Genomic DNA, 23,233 nt, shown 5'->3' with positions numbered 1-23,233 from the left:
GATCTATATGTCACCTTACTTTATGTGTATTTTTATTTTAAAGACACCTTACTTAGTATATAATTATTGATAATTAACATTAAACTCATGCCAGGAGCACTATAAATGGTACATAAAGTTATATAAGAAGTATGTTTATCATAGGGCACATCATAGTTTTCTTGCACTTTGAAACTTGGGGGCTGTTTTAAGCAGCTAAATCAATAAGAGCACAAAAATGCAAAAACCACTGGCACTAAATAGACTGCAAAAGTATGTTTGTTTATAGTTTGAAGGCTGAAATGAGGGAGTATTGCCTTGTTGGACCTCCGCTGAAGGGATGTGCCTGTTGGGTAATTCAGGTATTTCATCATTATGCATGTCTGTGAATGACCATACAGGTGTCACAAGTATTGGTTTGGGGATTACAAATAAATTCTGGAAAATAGGTGAATTTGCTAATGCTGAATCAGGGATGATTGTATATATGCAGTGAGGGTGAGGAAAGCATTAAAAAATGACACTGTCAATTGGTAGGGAGTGTTGCCAGGAAAGCCTTCACAGTCTACATGTCAGACAAACTTTGAAAGATGCATTTTGCATTATTTCCTTAGCTCTTGCTATGGGACCTTGTGCAAGTATTTTAATCGTCATCATTGGTGAAATAGAGACATTCATGGTTATTTTCAATGGAACTATTAGATTATTTATTTATTTATTTATTTATTTTTGAGCTTTTAGGTTTAAATAAAATACATGAATGTATTTTGCAGGTATATAGCTCACAGGAAGTACTCAGTAATGTCATACATGTGACATGCATGTTTAGATGCAGTACACTGAAGGAGGGAAATAGCTTGGCACTATTGGGAACTTTGATTAGAATGAAACAAAGATTTCAAGCAGGCTAAAGGGATCTTTGAGACTGGGGGAGAAGGCAGGAGCTAGATCATGGAGGTTGCATCCATGCTGATAGGATACTGAGCTATCAAGGGATTTAAAAAAGGATGGTATGGGGAGCCTGGGTGGCACAGTTGGTTAAGCGTCTGCCTTCAGCTCAGATCATGATACTGGGATCAAGCCTCACATTGGGCTCTCTGCTTGGCAGGGAGCCTGCTCCTTCTGCCTCTTCCCTGCTGTGCTCTCTGTCTCAAATAAATAAGTTCTTTAAAAAAAATAAAATAAGGATGGCACGATCACTTTTGTGTTAAGAAATTTTGTTCTATGTTTTTGTGGATATATTAAAGAGCATTGAAGGAGTTGAACTAAAGATGAGTAAATCAGTAAAGACTTTTGGAGTAGTTTAGGAAAGAAAGGAGGACCAAAGCTTGATTTAGCATAGTAACTTTGGGAATAAAGACCAGAGAATGGATATAAAAGATGTTCAGGAAGTCAAATAGATAATAATTGGTACCCATATGGATGTGGAAAGGCAGGGCTGAAGATGGCTCCTGGGATTCTGATGTGGGCCTTACATTGGAGGGCAGGGCTTGTGTAGGGAATGCTCTCCTTTTCTGCTTCCCCCTCTACCCTGTTAAAGGTTTGGATTCTGCTGTTCTTGTTCTAAAGGCTCTGGTCGTGATCTGTGTTTCCCTTTATTGTAGTACCTTGCCTGTGTTATTAGAGCCATCTGTGTACTTGTTCCCTCTTGCACTTGTAAGTTCTTTGAGGATTGGTGCTGGTCAGTCCTGGTCAGAAAAAGGCAAGCAGGACTGTGGATGGGTTGAATGACCCAAAATTGGGACTGTTGGGTAGAGAAACAGATTTTGGAGGAAAGATTGCTTTTTATCCCTATTAAGTTTTGAATTCAATTTTGTCTCTGTTGAGTTTGAGGATCATCTCCAAATGGCTGTGCCTAGTAAGCACTTAGATTTACTGGACTTGGATTCAGGGGAGAGAGGTCTTTGTTTGCATTTCTGAAGCATTGGTAAGGATAGTTGGATGAAATTTCCCATGGTGTCTGTGTCTGATGGAAAGGGAAGACAACCACAGAAAGAATCTTATAGTATACCAGTAGTGAAGGGTTTAGCTTTGGAGGAACACAGAAAAGAGTTTGGGGTGGAGAGTGGAGTTAACCGTAAAAGAGTCAGTGGAGGATGGTGTATGTGTGTGTGCCAACCCCCCCTACCCCCCAGTCTGCAGAAGCTGTACAGTTTTAAAGGCTCCAAAGAGACTGACTGGTAAACCTGCAGCCAGTTTTAAAGGCTGCAAAGAGACTGCTAAAAGGACTAAAGATAACATATAGCATATAGCAGCTAGAAGGTCACAGGCAAACTTTTCCAGGGTGATTTCAATGCACTGGTGGTTGGAGATGTCAGATTGAAGTGGGATTGATGATTGAATAGATGAAGTGGACAAAATGAGTTTAGACTATTCTTTGTTGGGATTTACCTATGAGGGGTTGGAGAGAGAAGGCTGTAGCTGAAGTCTTTCTAGGAAGAGAGAGATGGTGTATAGAGAACCTTTAAAAATTACATGGGAAGGACACCTCGATGGCTTAGTGGGTCAGGTGGCTGACTCTTGGTTTTTGGCTCAGGTTGTGATCTTGCCCTCTGTCCACCACCCCCACCCCTGCACATGTGCTTGTGCACACTCTCTCTCGAAAACATAAAATCTTTTTAAAAAATTACATGGGAGAGATTTGAAAATGTGTATAGGTGGTGGGGAAGAAGATAATAAAAGGTACTTAATTTGATTAATTTTTTTAAAGCCACCATGCTGACATCTGTGTGCTTACTATATAATGTACTAGACTCTTCTATTTAGCTGCCCCATCACAATGGTGTAGAGGAGAAGTGGTTGCGAAACAGAGGTTTTAGTTTAAATAACTTTCCAGAGATCATGTAGTCATTAAGTAGGGGAGACAGGAGGGATTAGAATCCAGTTCTGGGGGAGCCTTTGTTGCTCAGTCTGTAGGGCATGCATCTTTCAGTCTGAGGGTCATGAGTTCAAGCCCCACGTTGGGCATGGTGCCTACTTTAAAAAAACAAACAAACCCAATTCCATGGGGCTCTAAGTATGATCTTGCCTCTACCTGGCTGCATCTTACATGAGATAATCATAATTTGAAAGAAATAAACAAGGTGATTTACTTCAACTCCTATTCTAATAGTAATTGTTTTTAAATATTTATTTGAGAGAGAGAGAAAGAGAGAGAGAGAGAGAGAGGGAGGGAGGGTAAGGCAGAGGGAGAGAGAGAATCCTTAGCAAACTCCCTGCTTAGCATAGAGCCCAGTGCAGAGCTCAATCTCATGACACTGAGTCAAAATCAGGAGTCGGACGCTTAACCAACTGAGCTACCCAGGCACCCCAATAGTAGTTTTTTGAAAATATTTTATATATTTATTCATGACAGAGAGAGAGAGAGGCAGAGACACAGGCAGAGGGAGAAACAGGCTCCATGGAGGGAGCCTGACGTGGGACTCGATCCCAGGTCTCCAGGATCACGCCCTGGGCTGAAGGCGGCATTAAACCTCTGGGCCATCAGAGCTGCCCATGTTACTGCTCTTTTAATCTTCTTTTTTTCTTCTTTCTTAACATTATTGTCTCTTGCTTTTCTGTGAAAACTTCCGGTGACCAGTTGTTGATACGTATAGTTTTTACTCGTATGTATGATGTCCTTTTATTCTGTTACAATCCTTGTTCCCAACCTCTGTCCCACCCTCCTTTCTTCTTCTTTCTTCTTCTCCTCCTCCTCCTCCTCCTTCTTCTTCTCCTTCTCCTCCTTCTTCTCCTTCTCCTCCTCCTCCTTTTCTTCTTCTTCTTCTTCTTCTTCTTCTTCTTCTTCTTCTTCTTCTCCTTCTCCTTCTCCTTCTCCTCCTCCTCCTCCTCCTCCTCCTCCTCCTCCTCCCTCCTCCTCTCCTCCTTCTGATTTTATTTATTTATTCATGAGAGACACAGAGTGAGAGGCAGAGACACAGGCAGAGGGAGAAGCAGACTCCATGTGAGAGCCCGATGCGGGATTTGATCCTGGGACTCCAGGATCATGCCCTGGGCAGAAGGGAGGTACTTAAGCACTGAGCCACCCCGGTGTCCCCCCACCCTCCTTTCCCATTGGCATTTGGAATGAAGAGTGTCTCACAGTTAGGATATGGTGCATTGCTTTCTTATGTGGTATTTATTTTGTTCCTCTGGCTCCTTATTTCCTGACAACTGGTTTAATGGCTTGGTTTGGATTCAGATTTACTTTTTTTTTTTTTTAAGATTTTATTTATTTATTCATGAGAGACACAGAGAAAGGCAGAGACATAGGCAGGAGGAGAAGCAGGCTCCCTGCGGGGAGCTCTAAGTGGGACTCAATCGCAGGACCCTGGGATCATGACCTGAGCCAAAAACAGATGCTCAACCACTGAGCCACCCAGGTGCCCTCAGATTTGCTTTTTTTTAGATAAAAACAATTAATAGGTGAGACTCTATATATTCCATTGCTTCAAATCATATTTGCCTATTCCAGTGATAATAATGAGATTGACTCCTCCATTATAGAACTTCCTGTTAACTTGTCACCTTGTGATTTTAGCATCCATTGATGATGTTTCCCTAGATTATTTATATTACTAAGGATTGTAAAAAAAAAATAGTGATAGTATAATTCTGTTATTTTTTCTACATTTATTAGTTGGAACTTTTCTATAAAGAAAAACTTTCTGCTATCAATTCTTTGCTTACCCTGAAACCCATTTGTTCTGGAAAAAGCAAGACAAGGGCTTGATTCCTTCTCATTATTTATAAAGTTTTGGGGTAATATGTTGATATATTCCAATGGTGATTGATGCTTTTTAAAAAAGGAATATTATATACTTATGGATTTAATAATTTTTTTTAAAGAATTTATTCATTCATGAGAGACAGAGAGAGAGAGAGAGAGAGAGAGAGAGAGGCAGAGACACAGAGGGAGAAGCAGGCTCCACGATCCTGCCCAATGCGGGACTCGATCCCGGGTCTCCAGGATCACATCCTAGGCCGCAGGCAGGTACTAAACCGCTGAGCCACCCAGGGATTCCCCGGCTTAATAATATTTTTTAGTATATTTACTTCACTATGGAGTCATAGTTTCTTATTTAATTAATTATAGTTCATTACTATCATTATTTATTTTGATGCTCAATTTCCCCCAGATTTAGCCAGTGGAAGTCCTTTTAAGTTGGCTTTTATGTCCTTTTGACATTTCCCCCTTTGTTTTTTTGAGTGTTTCTTTACTTTCTGGCACACAACAAGATGTTCTTGGGCTACCTTGTGCTTTTTCTTCCCCTGTCCTGGAATCAGTCCAAGAAGCCCTGGTTCATTTTAGTGGACAGTGGTATTTAGAAACCAAGATTTGAGAGCTCATTGCTGCTGTGGTATTACAGCTTCTAAAGCCTCTCAGTGGGGGCAGAGCTAAGAAAGTATTTATACATAGACATGTATGTATACACATTCACACATACCCACAAACATTATATACACACTGTGAGCTTACACTGGTGCTCCCAAATTCTCTATTACTGAAGGTCAACTCTAGTTTCCTCCCACTCCATATATGTAAATTCCTTTATCCAACAGGGAGAACTTGGCTCCCGTTATTGGCTAGTGTATATCCAGTCTCCTGTCATTGCTGCTGCTGTGCTTGCAGGATGTTCTCTTCAGCCAGCCAGGCTCTGACACCCTGCCTGGTGCCATTGTGACTGTCTTCTCTACAGTTCCCATGTCCTTTTGACGTGACTCTCATCAGTTGTTTTCATGACTTTTTATTTGGAAATAAACTCAGACTTACAGAAAAATTGCCTAAAGGAGAGCAAGCAAGATATTCCCCATACCCTTCAGACTTCTTAAGTGTTATAGTTGCTCTATGCTTATCATTTACTTGTTTTTACTCTGTATGTGCATGTGTGTGTATGCATAATGTTTTCTGAACCATTTGAGAGTAACTTGTAATGCCCCTCTAACTGTAAACACATCATTATATACACCTAAAAACAAGGACATTCTCCAACCAATTGCAGTTATTTCCTCATGATTAGATTTAGGTTATTTAACTTTTGGTAGGATAGTCATATAAGTGATTTTGTATCCTTCTTAGTACATCTTATCAGGAGGCACTTGATAACTAATTTTCTTAGTGATACTAGTTTTGAAGTGATACGTACTTTCATAGTCTTTGATAGCTTGCTTTCTTTTTGGAACAACATGTTTTAGTTACTTATACATTTCTTTGGTTCTTTTTATTGCAGTATGGTATTTAGAAACCATAATTATTGAGTGTAATTTTTGCTGTTTTGTTACTGTTTCCATGCCTTTTTAAGTGGGCAGTACTAGGAGATAAACATTTTAAGAGAAAACAAATCATGAGTTCATATTGGTATTTCAAATTCTAGTGGTAGACTAAATTCTTATTTATTTATTTATTTATTTATTTATTTATTTATTTATTTATATTTATTTTTTAAAAGATTATATTTATTCATGAGAGACACAGAAAGAGAGAGAGGCAGAGACACAGGCAGAGGGAGAAGCAGGCTCCATGCAGGGAGCCTGATGTGGGACTCAGTTCTGGGACTCCAGGATCACACCCTGGGCCAAAGGGAGGCGCTCAACCCATGAGCCACCCAGGCATCCCGAGATTAAATTTTTATGAAATTAAAGGATTTTGTATGATATCTATTTCATTCATTCATTCATTCATTCATCCATTATTTATTTATTTATTTATTTATTTATTATTTATTTATTTATTTATGATAGTCACAGAGAGAGAGAGAGAGGCAGAGACACAGGCAGAGGGAGAAGCAGGCTCCATGCACCGGAAGCCCGACGTGGGACTTGATCCCAGGTCTCCAGGATCGCGCCCTGGACCAAAGGCAGGCGCCAAACCACTGCGCCACCCAGGGATCCCCATGATATCTATTTCTAATGAAAATCTTGATCCCTAATGACATTAGCATTATTACCTATTTGCTGTATTTTGTAGCATACCTGTCATAGTTAAAAAAAAACCAACACCAATGTTACTACTAACAATCTGACAAATAAATGCAATTTATATATATTTTAAAAACTGCTCTTTATTCCAGAGTACGACTTTTTAGAATCTACAGCCTAAATACTGTAATTCAGAGTTACTTATGTCACTGGTTTTTGCTTATGCCACTGACTTATTACACAGTTTAATTTTTCAGTTTTTAGGCCTGGCTTTTCTTTTTAATTTTGTTTTTAATTTATAAATCATTTACATGATTTCAGAGTTAAAACTACATATAGAGCTATTCTCACAAAAGTTTTGCTTCCATACCTGTCTCTTTTCCCTATAGATAACCATTTTTATGGGTTTGATCTTGCTTCCTGTACAAAAAGTAGAATATTATAAACTCTGTTCTACACTTTGCTTTTTTAACAGTGTAATTTGGAAATCACTCCAGATCTGTACTTAGAGATCTTTCTCATTCTTTTTATGTTGCCTGTACTGTGTTGTTGGAGGTAACATACTGATTTAACCAGACCTCTATTGATGGATACTTACGGAGGCATAAGAGATAGTAGAGGAAGGAAAACCAAGAAATGACAGATGTAATTAATATCTGTGCATTTGAAAAATTGATGTAAGACTGAAATGAACATAAAAATTAGATGTTATATGTTGTAAGATTTAGTGCTGGGAAGAAGTTTGGAGTCTGCAACTAGAATCAATTACACTGTGAGCATTTCATGTAAGGAAAATTGCTTTTCCTGACCCACTGAAATCTAGACCTGGCTATAATCTGACCCAGGAAAGGAATGTCTTACTGAGTGGAGCCAGGGGTGAATACTTAGTAATTTTAATGGTTCCATCACCCTCTTCTGCTTACTTAATTCTGAGGAGATGACAGCCTGAGTGCTCTAGTATCTGTTAATCTTGCCAGAACTTTGGCAAACGAGAGGAGAAGCCATGCTCAGTTTGCCCAGTAGGGTGACTTCTGCCTGTTCCCATTCACACAGGGTGGAAGAGGGGTGTGATCAAGATTGTGATTTGGCTGGTATAGATTGTTAGAGAGAATTTCCATGTTTACTTGGATCACCTCTCTTTAGGTACCTTCTTCTGGGGCCCATCCTATTATCTGTGCAATAAAAGAAACTTTTGCAAAGATTGATTTGTTACCTTGGCTCTTCCATCCCAGATCTATCTCCCTGAGTCCAGCTTCCCATTCTTACTTCTGGTCTCTTTAGGGTGGTCGAAGAAGGCGGACTGTTGATATAAACGGGACCAAGATGATTAAAGAAGAGCTGCCTGGGTCTCTGGGAGAGGATTGAGGCCTGGCTCAGGCAAAAAAGTGTTTAATAGGCTGAGAGCTTTTCTTTGCTATCCTGCTTTCCATTTAGGGCTCCAGGCCCCTGTCCTGGGATGACAGAAAAGGGCAGACTTTAAAGCCGGATGTCCTTGTTGTGGTTCAGTTCCTGGGTAGACATGCTGATGGCTAATGTGGCATTTTCTGGGTGTCCTGCCACTTTAACACCCATTTGAGAAAGATGAAGGAGTCAGATAGGAGGTATTACAGACTTTACTATTGGTGAAGCTGGGATTGGAGAATGTGGCAGTCTACTATGTTCCCATCAGTCCTGATGCCTGTATTGGTTTGCTAGGGCTGCCATGACAAATTATCACAAACTTGGATGGCTTAAAATGAGAGAAATTTATTCTTTCACAGTTCTAGAGGGTAGAAAGCCAAAATCAAAGTGTCAGTATGGCCATGCTTTCTCTAAAGGATCTGGGGATATCTGTGTCTTTGTCTTAGCTTTGTGTATTTGCTGGCATTCCTTGGTTTGCAGCTGTGTGACTCCAGTCTTCCTCCATCTTCGCATGGTATTCTTCCCTCTTTTTCTGGCTCTTCTCCTTTTATAAGGCATCGGTCATATTGTACTAGGGTTCACCCTAATCAAACATGATCTCATCTTAGTTCATTACATCTGCAAAACTGTTTCCAAATAAGGTCACATTCACAGGTATTAGGGGTTAGGTTCTACTAAATCTTTTTTTTTTGGGGGGTGGGGGGGACACAATTCAACTCAAAACAATGCCTGACTAAGCAGTGTGTAAGTAAAAGCTTACTTGGCTCACTGTGAGACCAAACTGGGTGAGCTGCAGTGTTGGAATGGAAATGTTAGCCTTCCAGCTATCTCAGGCAAGGCCTAAACCGTGCCTCTGGTGGACTTGGCACTTGAGAACTGAAGTAGAGCAGGGTAGACATAGCTGTTCCATCTGGGCCTTGACTGCTCAGTTTTTTTAAAAAAATCTCACTATAGGGAAGGATGAGTGAGTGAGGACTGGAAAGGATGGACTCCAGGGTTCCAGAGGCTCCACATGAAGAACTATGGGTGAATGTTCTCTTCTAACACTGGCATAGTTAGTAATTGTGCCTTGGTTCATTCTCTTTTTAGCTTTATACATTATTTACTCAAAAGGTGAGTGTTTATCTCCCAGGGTTGCACTTTAAAGAGATCTTTAAGTGTTCTCTTCAGAGGTGGTTAGCAGTGCAGACTAGTTCTGTGGCAGACATTGTCTAAGAAACTAATATTCCTAAGAATAAGAATCATCTTTTTAATGCTTTCCACAGAATTGCTTAAATAAGAGAGCACAACTTGGAAATACAGGTGTACACAGGAAAGCTATATAGGATATAGATTTAAATTTAGCAGGAAAGCATCGGCCTGGCCTCAGTTTCTTTTTTATTGCCATATAAGATATACAGTTAAAATAAGAAGAGCAGGGGATCCCTGGGTGGCTCAGTGGTTTAGCGCCTGCCTTCGGCCCAGGGCGGGATCCTGGAGTCCCAGGATCGAGTCCTGCGTCAGACTCCCGGCATGGAGCCTGCTTCTCCCTCTGCCAGTGTCTCTCTCTCTCTCTCATGAATAAATAAGTCTTAAAAAAATAAAAAAAAATAAAATAAGAGCAGATGCTTTTCCTTCATGATACAGTAAAAGTTTTCAGAAAAGAAGCTTGGGAAAGTTATATAAGTTTGAATTAGTATTACACTTTTTTTCACTTGCTGAAAAATATCTTTAGCTCATTAAGAAAAATTTTTAATATAAATATGGCCATTTGGTCTAGGTGCTCTAAAAAACATTGAAGGCTAGGTCTGTGGAAGCAAAACAACAAAGTTGTCATTGCAGCTATTGTTGTCACTTTTTTGGGCAACTCAGTCTCTAAGAGGTGTAGTATTAAAAGAAATGATTCTTGTATTATCATTATTGCTGAAAATCATAGGCATATTGTCCCCAAAGTATTTCTCTGAGTAGGAACCATTGCAAGAGCATTTTAAAACTACTTTTCTGCTTGGTTTAGAATAATAAAGGTAAAAGAGAAAGAGGGGTGACTGGGAATTTGATTTTAGCAGTCTGATTAGGTTTAATAGTGATAAATGTGAATTAGGAAAAACTCAAGGAAAAGAAAACTTATAAACTACCTTTTAAGGATAAAGAATGTAAGGAGGCAACCCAAAAGTGAAATGAAAATGGTTTTTAATGTCCCCAAATGATCAGTATCACTAGTAATAAAGAAAATGAAACTTAACACCAGACTTTTTTGCCTGTCATGTTGGCAAAGGTTTGTGTAGTGGGATTAACATAAAGTAGGTCTGTATGTACCTGGTTTGTAGGTAGAACTAGGTTTGTGTAATCAGCGAATAGTGACACCAGGAGGAGGCAAAGTATGTTTCTTTCTTTCTTTTCTTTTTTTTTGCAAAGTATGTTTCATAGGCAAGTTAGCAAACTAGGTCAAGCAATTCTGATTGCATATCTTTTTTTTTTTTAGGATTTTATTTATTTATTCATGAGAGACAGAGAAAGAGAGAGGCAGAAACAAAGGCAGAGAGGGAGAAGCAGGCTCCATGCAGGAAGCCCAAAGTGGGACTCAATCCTGGGACTCCAGGATCATGCCCTGAGCCGAAGGCAGACACTCAACTACTGAGCCACCCAGGTGTCCCATCGTTCTGTATTTTGGACCAAAAATCTTGGCTTGTCTCTCTCACTTCCATTAGGAAATTTTATTCTGAATATATCTGTAATCTGACCACTTCTCACTGCCCACCACTGGTCTAAGTCACCATTTTATTTTGCCTGGATTGGTGTAAATTGCCTCTGTGCTTCCAACTTTGTCTTTGTTTGATATAACAGCCAGAATGATGAGCCTGCTCACTGCTCTGCATAAAATCCTCCAGAAGAGTTACCTGAGAAAACAGTGTCATCTTGAATGGAAATATATTTTAGAGTATCAAGAATGGGAATGTACAAGAAGGGGAAGAGCACCAGATTACTTCCCCCAAACTCTTTTTTCCTTGTCTCCCCTCTTATCACTGTCTCTTGCTTTATGACTTCCAGGCACGCTCACATCCTTGTTATTCCATGAAGAGCCCAAGAGGCTCCTTGCTGTTGCCTTAGTCCAAAATGCTTTTCTTTCAGATATCTGCAGGATTTATTCCCTCTTTCAGGTGTGTGAAATACCTTCCCTCACCTACCCTGTCTAAAATAGCTACTCCCTGGTTTCTTCTTCAGAGTGTTTATGACTTATTTATTGTTTACTTCATTCTGCTCCTGTTAGGGTTTCTCTTCATTCCTTCCTGTATGCCTACTTAGCAGTTAGGCATTCAGTGCTGTTCACTGAGTGACTGGCTGGATTTTGAGTTTCTTTCTTAGTGGCTTTTTCCTTTGCTAGAGACCTGTGCATGTGACTCTTGTTCTTTGGCAAAGGTAAGGCTGCTTCCAGGTACCACATGTTCTACAAAGATAATCTGGGAACTTCTTCCCCTTTCTCACTGCTCGGATGTTTGTATTATATTATGCTTTACCTGTCAAGCAAGTTGAATCTGTTTTCTAAGTAACTTTCCTGTGTATGAGATCAGTACTTTGCTTTCTCCTGCATTTGGTATCATTTTGTGTAAATACACAAAAAACATTTTGGCATTTATTCCTTCCTTCAATTAACAAATAGTTATCATAGCAGATGTTACAAACCAGGCTGGATCCCAGACTGGAAGTTAGGGCTTAAAGAGACAGAGAGGGCAGCTGGGGTGGCTCAGCGGTGGCTCAGCGGTTTAGCGCCGCCTTCTGCCCAGGGTGTGATCCTGGAGTCCCGAGATCGAGTCCCACATCAGCCTCCCTGCATGGAGCCTGCTTCTCCCTCTGCCTGTGTCTCTGCCTCTCTCTCTCTTCTCATGAATAAATAAAAATCTTAAAAAGAGAGAGAGAGAGAGAGCCTTCTTTTCCTTTGAGGGGTTTAGAGTTCAGTGTATGATCATAAGTGCCAACCATTGGGACAGGCAGCTACTATAAGGAATGAGGAGAGGGTGGTCAAAACACACAGGATGGTTCACTTAGGCCTTCTTGAGAAAGGTTAAGAATCTTGACAGTGGCCAGGAGTTTGCCAGGTGAGGAAACAAGTAAAGGCTGCTCTGATGGGAGGGGAAGATTTAGGCAGCCTTCCCCTCCCATCAGAGCAGCCTTTAGTTGTTTAGAGAAGCACAAATCAATGAGTATTGTTGGGCCTTAAAGTATAATGCAAGCTGTGGTGATGGACAAGCTCATGATAGTTATGTAAACATTTGATCTAGGCGCTTCTAAGGGATTATGTGTGTCTTGTATAGAGGTTAAACTTTCATCTTGCAGCCCATGGATTTGGGCATGTACATCTGTATAGGTGTGAAGGGAAGTGGTTGGGGAAGTAGCCTGGAAGGTTTTTCTTTTGCTGCCTCGTCCCTGAGGCAAAGAGAATATAGAATATTTTCTGTCATGTATTAATATATCTGTGTTCATGCAGATTATTTTCTCCCTTGTATTTAAGTTCCCAATGGGTGGTAGGGATTCTCCTCACAGATACTTTGTGAGATAGATGTTTGTTTAAACCTTTAGTGAATGATGATCACATCTTCATCAGTAGTCCTCATCTGTTTATCTACTTACTATCCCATAACATGTTTTTATCTTTATCTATTCCATCTTTTCCTAATTTTTCTTTTTGTCAGACAAATTAAGTTTATTAAAAAAAAAAAGGAAAGCTTTGTTCTGAGAGTATTTGTTGTTTGGGTTGTTAGATGCTGGGCACTATTATTGCTTCTGGAAGTGGAATGGGACTAAGACTCCTTTTTGAGGCAGGCAGGCAGGCCAGTGCTTCTTACTTACCTTTGCATTCTGTGTGTATTAGGTGTCCAGTACATGTTGAGGGCATCATCCTGATTATTGTCAGCAAGATTAAGTTTATATTTTTGTAGCACAGTCTGCTGCCTACTTTTCTCCTTTGATAGCCTGTAATCTTTCCTTTCTAAGCTCCAGGCATACTAAACTCTCTTTCTTTTTGCAATACTTGTAGATACGTTCACTGTTTGGAATGCTCTTTCTCTCATCTGGCCGACCTGTACACCTTCTAATAAGTCTTAACTCTGAAGTCATTTCTGAGTAATTTAGGTGAAGTTAGTTACCCGTGCCTGTGTAGTTTTGTATTGAGGTCTGTTCCACCTCTAGATAGTGTGTTTGGATTTGCAGACAAATCTTACCCTTTTCTCTGTCTCCAGTACGTTAGCCCGGTGCTTAGTACTTCTGCTGAATGGGTAGTTTGTAAATTATTATAGGAAAGCATGGTAGACAAGTGGAAGCACACCTAAAATATACTGGGGATGCTGAGCATTGTCCATTCACTACTCATCCTAGGTTAGGCCTTTATACAGGTGCATCTATGAGAGTGTCTGTTTCAGAATTGGTACTTAGGAGAAACACCTTTCGTAAACTTGCAAAGTTAGAAAAATCATTCTTACTAGGAAAGATTTTAAGGAGGTGAGCAGTACAGTCAGGTCAGTGTTTGAATGCAAGGAATAGGAACTTGGGAATTGCTGACTAGAGGCAACTCTCCCTTTCCCTCCAGGGAGAAATGGGAAAGTCTCCCTAATGGGGTGGTAGAGGGAATGGTAAGTAACTAAAAGAAAAGAGTTTCTGCTGGTGGGTGTTGTGGGGGCTCACATGCTATTTGGGGGAAATGACCACCAACCTTAAGCCCACAATAATTCAGTGCTGATGACTGCATCATCTCCTCTGCAGACACTGCCCAGCCATCATGGATGTGGCCGAGGTGGAGAGTCCTTTGAACCCCAGCTGTAAGATCATGACCTTCAGACCCTCCATGGAGGAGTTCCGGGAGTTCAACAAATACCTTGCATTCATGGAGTCTAAAGGAGCCCATCGAGCAGGTCTTGCAAAGGTGATTATCTTCAGATCCTTTAAACTAAAACCAATCACTTGGCTTTTCATTTATGCTCTTAGTCTTCATGATATGGGAAATTGTTTATTCCAGAGGAAGATATTAGCAAAATTTGTTCTTGTTAATCCACACAGAATATTTGATTTCTTCAAAGAGTAATTGTCTTATTTTTCTTTAAACTATTTATGCTAGATTGTGTTCTAGGGCTTTTTTTTTTAAACAAAACACGTGTGGCTCCTAGAAACCAAAAAGACCCATGTATGGGCTTTAGAGAGAGGTATGAAAGTATTCATAGATTTCATCACTTTTTAAGAGGACCATTATTAACCTGAAGCTTAACTACCCTGCTCACCTCCCTCCCCCATCCCTCCTCTTTTTCTTCTGTTTTTTTCTTTCTCTCTTTCCCCTTTTACAGATATAACAGATTTATTGAGGTATAATTCATATACCATACAATTTGGCCATTTAAGTGTGTAAGTCACTGGTACCCATTGGCACTCATTCTCTATTCCCTGCTATCCCCTCAACTGTAGATGACTACTAATCTACTTTCTTTCTCAGTAGATTTGCCTATTTTGTTTTCTTTTCAAATACTTGCTTATCAAGTGTGGAGAGTACCTACCACTTTCCAGGTGCTAGGGTTGTGTTTAGGGGAAATGAGATAGTAGAGACCACGTTTCTTCTCCTGATGACCTTATATTCTAGTGGTAGCCTCTTAGCATGGTAAGATAAGGACACTTAAGCAGAGACCCAAAGGATATAAAGAAATCAGCTTGTTCAAGATGTGGGGACAGAAAGAATAGTAAGTCCAGAGGCCTAGAGGCTGACCTGAGCTTCATATGTGGAAGGAATAGGAAGGTGGTCTGTGGAGTTGGGTCTCAGTGAGCAGAGGGAGAGGTTGGCAAGTAAGGTAAGAACCCTGGAAGGGGCCAGATTGTACTGGGGTTATCTGGCCTTAGTAAGGATTGGGATTTGTGGAACTGCAGGGATTGGTACTCAAATCCTCCTGCATCTATCTGGACGCTCCTGCTTGTAACTCAGTTTGTGGATTGTGCTGGTATCTATCCCCTGGGGTCTTATCATTTTGTTGTATATGGTTCAAGTCCCTCCTAGAAAAGGTTTAAAATGTTGGGGATGAAAGTTTATTAGGGGTGAGTGAGAGAAAAGGAAGATAAAGAGAAAACAAAGAGAAAAGTAAAGAGATTTATAATGAATTTCTCCTGAGGAATTCTTAGTTTAACCTATTTATTGAGTTCTTAAAAAACCCCATTTTGGAACCTCAGCACTTCAGATTATCTTTGATCTGGAGAAAAATCATCCTCCCCACCACCCCCTTCTAGAAAAATCATTCTTGAGTAGAAGAGAATATGATTTCAGAATTATTTGACACATAGTTTTGATCATAAACAAGGATTTGGGCTTTATTTGAGGAAGATTGGGGGTGACTGCTTGTCCCCTTCTCTAGGCTTTGAATGCAGCCCTTTGTACTACTTTTCTCTTCCTTTTGTTCCTTGAAAACGTAGATCTTGCTGTGTTCCACTGAGATTAGTGAGTGTCCTGTGGTAGGGTGGCACGTTTAGTAACACGAGAAGAGGAAGCACCACACACCCTCATAAGGGAGTTGCAGGCTCACAGGGTACCCCTGTGCTGCTGTTGGCATTCTGTAGCAGAATGAAGTTAATGAGAACCACAATTAGTTTTCTGAATGTTGAACAAAACACACCTGAGTCTAGGGTTTTTTTTTTTTTTTTTTGAGTGAGGTTTATAGATAGATACTCATTTATTCAGTATTGTGATAATTTTATTTCTAGGAATGCAAGGAACCAATTTTTTTTTGTGTGAGTTTTTTGGCCATTTTTGTTATCTTTTACATCATGTCACATAAAGTCAGTTTCACCTGCTTGCCTTTTTTTCCTGGAAGTTGTAGCAATAGCAGATGTGTAAAATTGCACCAAATCAAGTTGTAAAAACCAAAACTGTATTAATGCTGCTAGTTTGCTTTGAGGGCAAGCCCTGGGGACAGAGTTACCCGTAAGATTCTTTGTTAATGCACCATTTAATGAATTGGTCTTATTTTATGATTTGGAGAAAAGGGTTGAGTAGTTCCAGTAGTAGTAACTTTGGCCTTAGGTTATAGTCTGTCTTGGGTTTTTCTTTTATCGACATTTTTTAGATTTATACTTTAGATTTAACCCTTATTTCCAAAGTGAGAGATTTGACCTTGACTGACTGACTTTCTTTCTTTCTTTCTTTCTTTCTTTCTTTCTTTCTTTCTTTCTTTCTTTCTTTCTTTCTTTCTTTCTTCTTTCTTTCTTTCTTTTCTTTTCTTTTCTTTTCTTTTCTTTTCTTTTCTTTTCTTTTCTTTTCTTTTCTTTTCTTTCTTCTTTTTTAAGATTTCATTTATTCATGAGAGAAATACAGAGGCAGAGACATAGGGAGAGGATTATGATGAACCTTTATTACATATGAAATGGGTGAAATTACTCCACAACAGTGATCTGGACATAGACTATCCTGAGCCACAGGCTATGCACATTACATAGTTTTGTGACTAGCTTGGAGAGTACAGATAGGAATCTGTCTTCAAGGTGTAAAGAAAGATTATAAGACACATTGCTCTTCCTCTTCCTGCTTCTTCCTTAGTAGGTAGGCAGTGATAATAGTGTATTTCAAGGTAAGTAGTCCAAATACAGATTTCAGTCAGAAATTATCTTTTGAGTATAGATTGCAGGCTGGGATTGGGGAAATGGTGATATAAAATAAAATGTATGTTTTTATTTTGTTATAATCAAGAAGGTAAATTTTAGGAGGAATGGGTTTTTTTCCATTAGATTGATTGGATGTAAAAATTTAACTTTAGAATCTTTTAAAGTCCTAAATATGTTGTCTTTCCATTTCCTGCCATTTCATATGTAAGAAAACCTGATGTGTTGAGATTTAAAATAACAGTTCAAAAATAAGATATTTGTTATAGACCTGAATTTAAAAAATTCTAAAGTTCTGTGTGAACACTTACATCAAAAGTAAATGAACACAGATGCAAAATATTTATAAGATCAAGACCTGAGTGGAAAGCAGATGCTTAACCAGCTGAGCCACATAGAAATTCATCAGAATTTCATAGATTTTTTTCATCATCAGACTATTTCATCAGAAATAAGTATTTCTGATGAACAGAAAGTTAGTATTTACAACCCTTTCCCCTTTCAATATGTTATGAAGACAATTTGGTATGTTTATCCATATGCATTTGGTACAATTGTCCTTATTCTTTTAAAGTATGGAGTATGGGGCAGCCCAGGTGGCTCAGCGGTTTAGCGCCGCCTTCAGCCCAGAGTGTGATCCTGGAGACCCGGGATCGAGTTCCACATCGGGCTTCCTGCATGGAGCCTGTTTCTCCCTCTGTCTGTGTCTCTGCCTCTCTCTCTCTCAGTGTCTCTCATGAATAAATTAATAAAATCTTTAAAAAAAAATAAAGTATTGAGTATGTGTTTTCAATAGTATATAATATGGGGGGTGTCTGTTCTCATTTTAAACTAACATATCTTGGAGGAAATAAAATGTGAAATATCTCTGTATTGCTGATGGAAATTAACCTTAGACTTGATAGCTCACTTTTGATTTTGGCCAGGGTGGGGGGATCAATCCTGTCATTTACCAGCTGTGTATATTGGACAAATCACTCATTCTTCTGACCCTGAGTGTTCTCATCCGATGAAGCTTGACCTAGGCCTTTTACAGAGGTACATTGTAGATGTGAATATGAAAGGCAAAACCTTAAAGCTCTTAGAATATAAAATAGAATGTCTTTATGCCCCAGAGTAGGAAAAAAAAATTTGTTTAAACCAAAGATCAAAGCAGTACCCATAAAGGTAAAAATGAACGGACTGGATTACCTTAAGATTAAGGATTTATGTTTATTAAAAGATGCCCTTAAGAAGGTTGGAGAGCACTTTATAGGTTAGGAGAAGATATTTGATACATATACACATATACGTATAGATATTTACAAGTGTATACACACACATATCAAAGAATAACCAGGCTGTATAAAGAATCCCTATACATTAATAAAAAAACCAACAATGCAATAATAGAATGGGTAAGAGACTTGAATAAACACTTTACAATAGGAAATATTCATGGAGTCAGTGAATATGTGAAAAAGTTTCTTTAGAAATTAAGAATGCAAATAAAATGCACAGTTGACTACTATTACACAACCTATAAGAAAGACTAAAATTGAAAAATGATCAACAATACAAAGTGATGATGAAGATGGGGAGCAACAGGAACGCTGCATACATTCCTGGTGAGAGTGTGAAATGGTACAACCACTTTGGCAAACATTTAGTAATAACTGTTAAATTTGATCTATACATATCTAATGTCCCAGTAATTTCACAAAATGTGTTTATTTTAGAGAACTGTGTGCTCATATGCAGCAGAAAGATGAACATAATGATAAAGCAGTGCAGTTTGCTGCAGTGTAAAAGCCAATGTAGAGAGAAAAACAAGGAACACTTAGTGTTCCCCATTTATAAATAAATATTTATATGAAGGAGTACTGAGTAGGAATGAACATCAGTGAACTTCAGCTATGTAGACCATCATATTTGAATCTCTCAAAAATACTGAGTGAAATACAAAATATAGACCTCAAAGAATATCTGTATATATGGATGATTATATTTCCAAACATTTAAAAAACCAGTGCTAGGGATGCATACTCAGCATAAAATTATGAACCCCACAGCAAGGAAATGCTGTGATAGTGGTTACCTTTTGGGCAAGAGAGAAATGTGTTAGAAGGATACTTGGAGATATATTTGCTTTATAATAATTTATAGTTACGTATTTGCAATTACACATTTATTGTGTGCTATCTATATTTTACAATTGATTTTTAAAAGTTTATCCTAAAAAATTAAAACAATTTCTAAAGGTGAATAAATTTCAGCTATAAATCATGACTTAGTAACTTTGTCCCTTCTAATTTTTAATTGTATGTATATATGTTATTGGTGTTATTGTTTACTTTTCACTGTTAGTAGTTTTTTTTTTTTTTTTTTTACGATTTTATTTTATTATTTATTCATGAGAGACACAGAGAAAGAGAGGCAAGAGGCAGAGACACAGGCAGAGGGAGAAGCAGGCTCCAAGCAGGGAGCCTGATGCGGGACTTGATCCCGGGACTCCAGGATCATGCCCTGGGCTGAAGGCAGGCACTAAACCGGTGAGCTACCCAGGGATCCGCAGTAATTGTTTAAATACTTTTGGAAAAGAGTGATGTGCTGAGCAGCCGCATACAGGAACATAAAAATTGATAAGGCACAATTCTTTTCAGCTTCATGTTTGGTGACATCATGTTGGTGAGCTCAAATTAGCCATGGTGGGTGTAGTTACATCATGGAAATTGGCAAGAGCTGCCAATCAGGGTTTTCTCCACTTTCCAAGAAAACTGATTGTACAACATTTACTTGCACACTACTCTGCTATTTGCCATATTGTGTGAGAAATATTAAAGAAAGTAATACTGACTAAACATTTACCTATTTTTATCATATTAATATAAGCATTATTTGAACTTCAAATTATTTTGCTTCTATGCATCTCTGAATTTTACTCTTAAAATTGAGAGGGTTAAATAGTAGGGACGTGTGGGAGGCTCAGTTGGTTAAGCGTCTGCCTTCGGCTCAGGTTATGATCTCAGGTTGCTGGGATCAGCCCCACATTGGGCTCTCTGCTCAGCAGGGGGTCTGCTTCTCTCACTCTTTGTGTGTTCATGCTCTTTCACTCTCTCAAATAAATAAAATCTTTTTAAAAAAGGTTAATACCATCAACTAAAAATAGTTAATAAAAGTATAGTATTTGGTTTAGAAGTTCTGTTTGGTATAATGCTCAATAAATTTTGCTGTTTAAAAAAATCATCGATAAAGTGAATATTTAGATTTTTAAAAAGATTTTATTTATTTATTAATGAGAGAGAGAGAGAGAGAGAGAGAGAGAGAGAGAGAGAGGCAGAGACACAGGCAGAGGGAGAAGCAGGCTCCCTGCAGGGAGCCTGATGTGGGACTCAATCCCTGGACTCCAGGATCATGCCCTGGGCCGAAGGCCAGGTGCTAAACTGCTGAGCCATAAGGTGAATATTTAGGAGAATGCAAGCATTTCCCTAATCTGAATCTTCACAGTTCTTTTATACATTTGTTATAGAAATGCTGAGTTGTTCTTCACTAGTATTCTGTTTGAATATAAAAACTAAATAACTACCTGGAATATTTTTCAGATAATGTTTTATTTTATTATTTTATTTTTAGGTGATTCCTCCTCGGGAATGGAAGCCAAGGCAGTGCTATGATGACATTGATAATTTGCTTATTCCAGCACCAATTCAGCAGATGGTCACAGGACAATCGGGACTGTTCACTCAATACAACATCCAGAAAAAAGCCATGACAGTGAAGGAGTTCAGGCAGTTGGCTAACAGTGGCAAGTGAGTGTATGCAATTTGCTATTTTTATTGTTTTCAAAGATATACACGAACATGGTAAGAAACCAAGTAGACAGAAGAGCTTGTGATGCAAAGTGGGAGTCTCCTGTACATCCTCTTTCAGTTTTCATTTAATTGTTTCCGTTTTCTGTTCTTCAGGTTGTTGCTTGCTTACATTTAGTTTACTGCTAAAGAAATTGTTTCTCATCATTTTATTCATTATATCTGTAAATGGTTTTTTTTCTATTTTTTAGTATAGAGTGATTCTACACATGATTCATATTTGTTAGGCATATTTTCTTCTTTGCGTGACAGTGTTTAAGTCTTTTTTTTTTTTTTTTCCAGCTCTGAGGTACCCTTTTGTTTTTCTTAGCTGAAAGGACTTTTTACACCCATGCGCCTCCTAGCACCATTTATCCTGCCCACACAGTGGCAGCATAGTCTAAAAGGTGCCATGGCCATAGGGGTTGGGGAGTTACTTCACATTCCTGGCTGGAGGAGTGAGGGGCTTGGGAATACTCCCCACCCACAAACCTTTACCAGCAAGAGGCCATGACATCCCAACCCCCAAGCCTATGTTCTGGTTGGAGGTGGCAATGCCTCTTTCTAGCTCTCTGCACTTGAGAGGAGCAGGACCAGACGGTAAGTCACCAGGCCCCTGGCTCCAGTGATGGTAGCTCCCAACCCTGTCCCCTGGCCAGGTCACAATCCTAGCTCCATCCCAGGACAGCAGAGGTCTCTTCTCCTTGGTCCTCAGTGTCGGACAGAGCCTCTATACTAGTCAGGACAGAGGCAAAGCTGGAAGCAGCAGCAGTGGCAGAAAAGGAGCAGGCATCAAAACTGGTAGGTTGTGGGGCCAGCAGCATGGGGCCAGAGGCTCTCTTGAAGTCAGGGCAAGCTGTCTGTCTTTTCAACTCTGGGGCTGGTCACTATGCGGGTGTAATTGGCTGTAACACAGGTATTTGAACACCTTTCTCTCTGGATAGTAGCTGATAAACTTGCTGCTGCCCACTTCTTGGCGTCAAAATACCAGATAGTGATGGCATACCTGTGGTATAGGCTGGTGCCACCTCATGGGGGTTCTACTGGTCAGACTAGAAAATGAGCAACCCATCAAAGAGTGGCTTGATGTTGGTTATCATGGGCCAGCCCTCAGGGAGATCTACAACAGGCTGCCATGCACCTTTATGTCCCAGTTCTGATTCAGGTAATTGATAGAGGTGATACAGTGCCCATTGCTGTGGGGATTGTCCATATGCCTTATGCACTCCAGCCTATTGCCGGAGTAAGATACCACCATGGCCTTGGTGTGCCTGCTGATGATATGGCCACCCAGTACTCCATGCAGTGGTGGATTACCACGTCCACATGGGCTATGAGGACCCCAATGCTTTGGCAGCTGGGCTCGTGACCTTCTACCTAGGCAGTCTGGCCCTGCAGATGCTATGTGGTGGGATAGCCTGCTGGCTCCCTATCTGCCTGTCACACCAGTGCCCAGTCCACTTCAGGGTCTCTACCTTGGCCAGCACATGGCCACCCAGTGCCACCCTCAGGAAGCTGTCCTTGACACAGATGCTGTAGTACAGCATACAGAGCACAATATAGTCCAGGGCCGGGTGCTTGAATGCAGTAAGCAGCACTCTCTCCTTTAGCCCCACACTGACTTCACCATTGCCACTGCTGCAGCCCATGGTGTCCTCCCCTTTGGCCTCTGCCTTCTGGTTCTACTGCCTGGGACAAGGGTTGCTTGCTTAGGTGCAGGGGCATCCCCACCATCCTCTGTCCATTTCCATTTGGGAACCTCAGGCCTGGTACCCTGGGCCATCAGTTGCTAGCACCCCTTCATGACTAGTGTTGCAATGCCCTTACTCTACAGTGGTTGCAACTGACCATCCTCCTGCCTACTGAAGCCCTAGCACAGGGGGCTGGCTATGGTGGAAGTGGCTGTGGCCTTAGGGGTCCCACTGCCTGCCGAGGCCTTAGCAGGTGCTCCTGGTTGGTTGTAGGAGGATACTAGGGAATAGGGCAGGTAACTCTCCATTCCAGTTCTGGCCCAGCCAGGATCCCACGGTGGTGACACAGGATTTGGCAACTAAGGGAGAGCCTGACTTAGGGGCTGTGGCTGCTGGGCTGTCCTTGGCAGTAGCATCTTCATCTCCCGGGCATGGTAGGTACAGCTGAGGCCCATGATGCTACCCTCCTCTGCCTTCTCATCTTCCACTTGAAGCTGAGGTTGGGGCAGGTGTGCCTGGCACGGGGCAGGGTGAGGCAGAGCAGGCAGCAGAGGCTCTTCTTGTACCTTGGCAGTGCCCACTGGTCGCCAAGCCTTGCTGCCCCTAGGGGCTTAGGAAAGGACTCGTCAGGGTGGTAAGCTTTTTCCTCTGCCTTCCACACCATATCCCTGACAGTGTTTACGTCTAAGATGATAAATTATATATTTAGAAGATGAGTAATTTAAAAAGGAAGCCCTTAAATGATTTGAAGGGCCACCACTATTGTATTAGCATTATTGTAATTATACCTATTGCTGTGTTACAAGTTATCCCAAACCTTATAGCTTAAATCAACAAGCA

The 23,233-nt window shown here is 40.2% G+C and overlaps 1 protein-coding gene and 1 pseudogene across 8 annotated transcripts in view; one reads left to right on the top strand and one right to left on the bottom strand.

Annotated features, from left to right (window-relative positions):
* Positions 1–23,233, top strand: part of KDM4C (lysine demethylase 4C) — a 428,768-nt gene that overhangs the window by 24,494 nt on the left and 381,041 nt on the right. For all 8 annotated transcript variants that reach the window (XM_055302072.1, XM_055302075.1, XM_055302073.1 and 5 more), the window contains 2 exons: positions 14,011–14,170; positions 20,488–20,663. In XM_055302072.1, the coding sequence (XP_055158047.1) occupies positions 14,027–14,170; positions 20,488–20,663 (320 nt within the window). In that variant the 5' untranslated portion in view covers positions 14,011–14,026. The remainder of the gene's footprint in view (positions 1–14,010; positions 14,171–20,487; positions 20,664–23,233) is intronic.
* Positions 21,590–22,848, bottom strand: LOC129494924 (prolyl hydroxylase EGLN2-like; annotated as a pseudogene).

This window comes from Nyctereutes procyonoides, unplaced genomic scaffold (assembly GCF_905146905.1).
Source record: "Nyctereutes procyonoides isolate TBG_1078 unplaced genomic scaffold, NYPRO_anot_genome, whole genome shotgun sequence".
In the NCBI taxonomy this organism is placed as follows: domain Eukaryota; kingdom Metazoa; phylum Chordata; class Mammalia; order Carnivora; family Canidae; genus Nyctereutes; species Nyctereutes procyonoides.
This window is presented reverse-complemented; position numbering and strand designations above follow the sequence as displayed.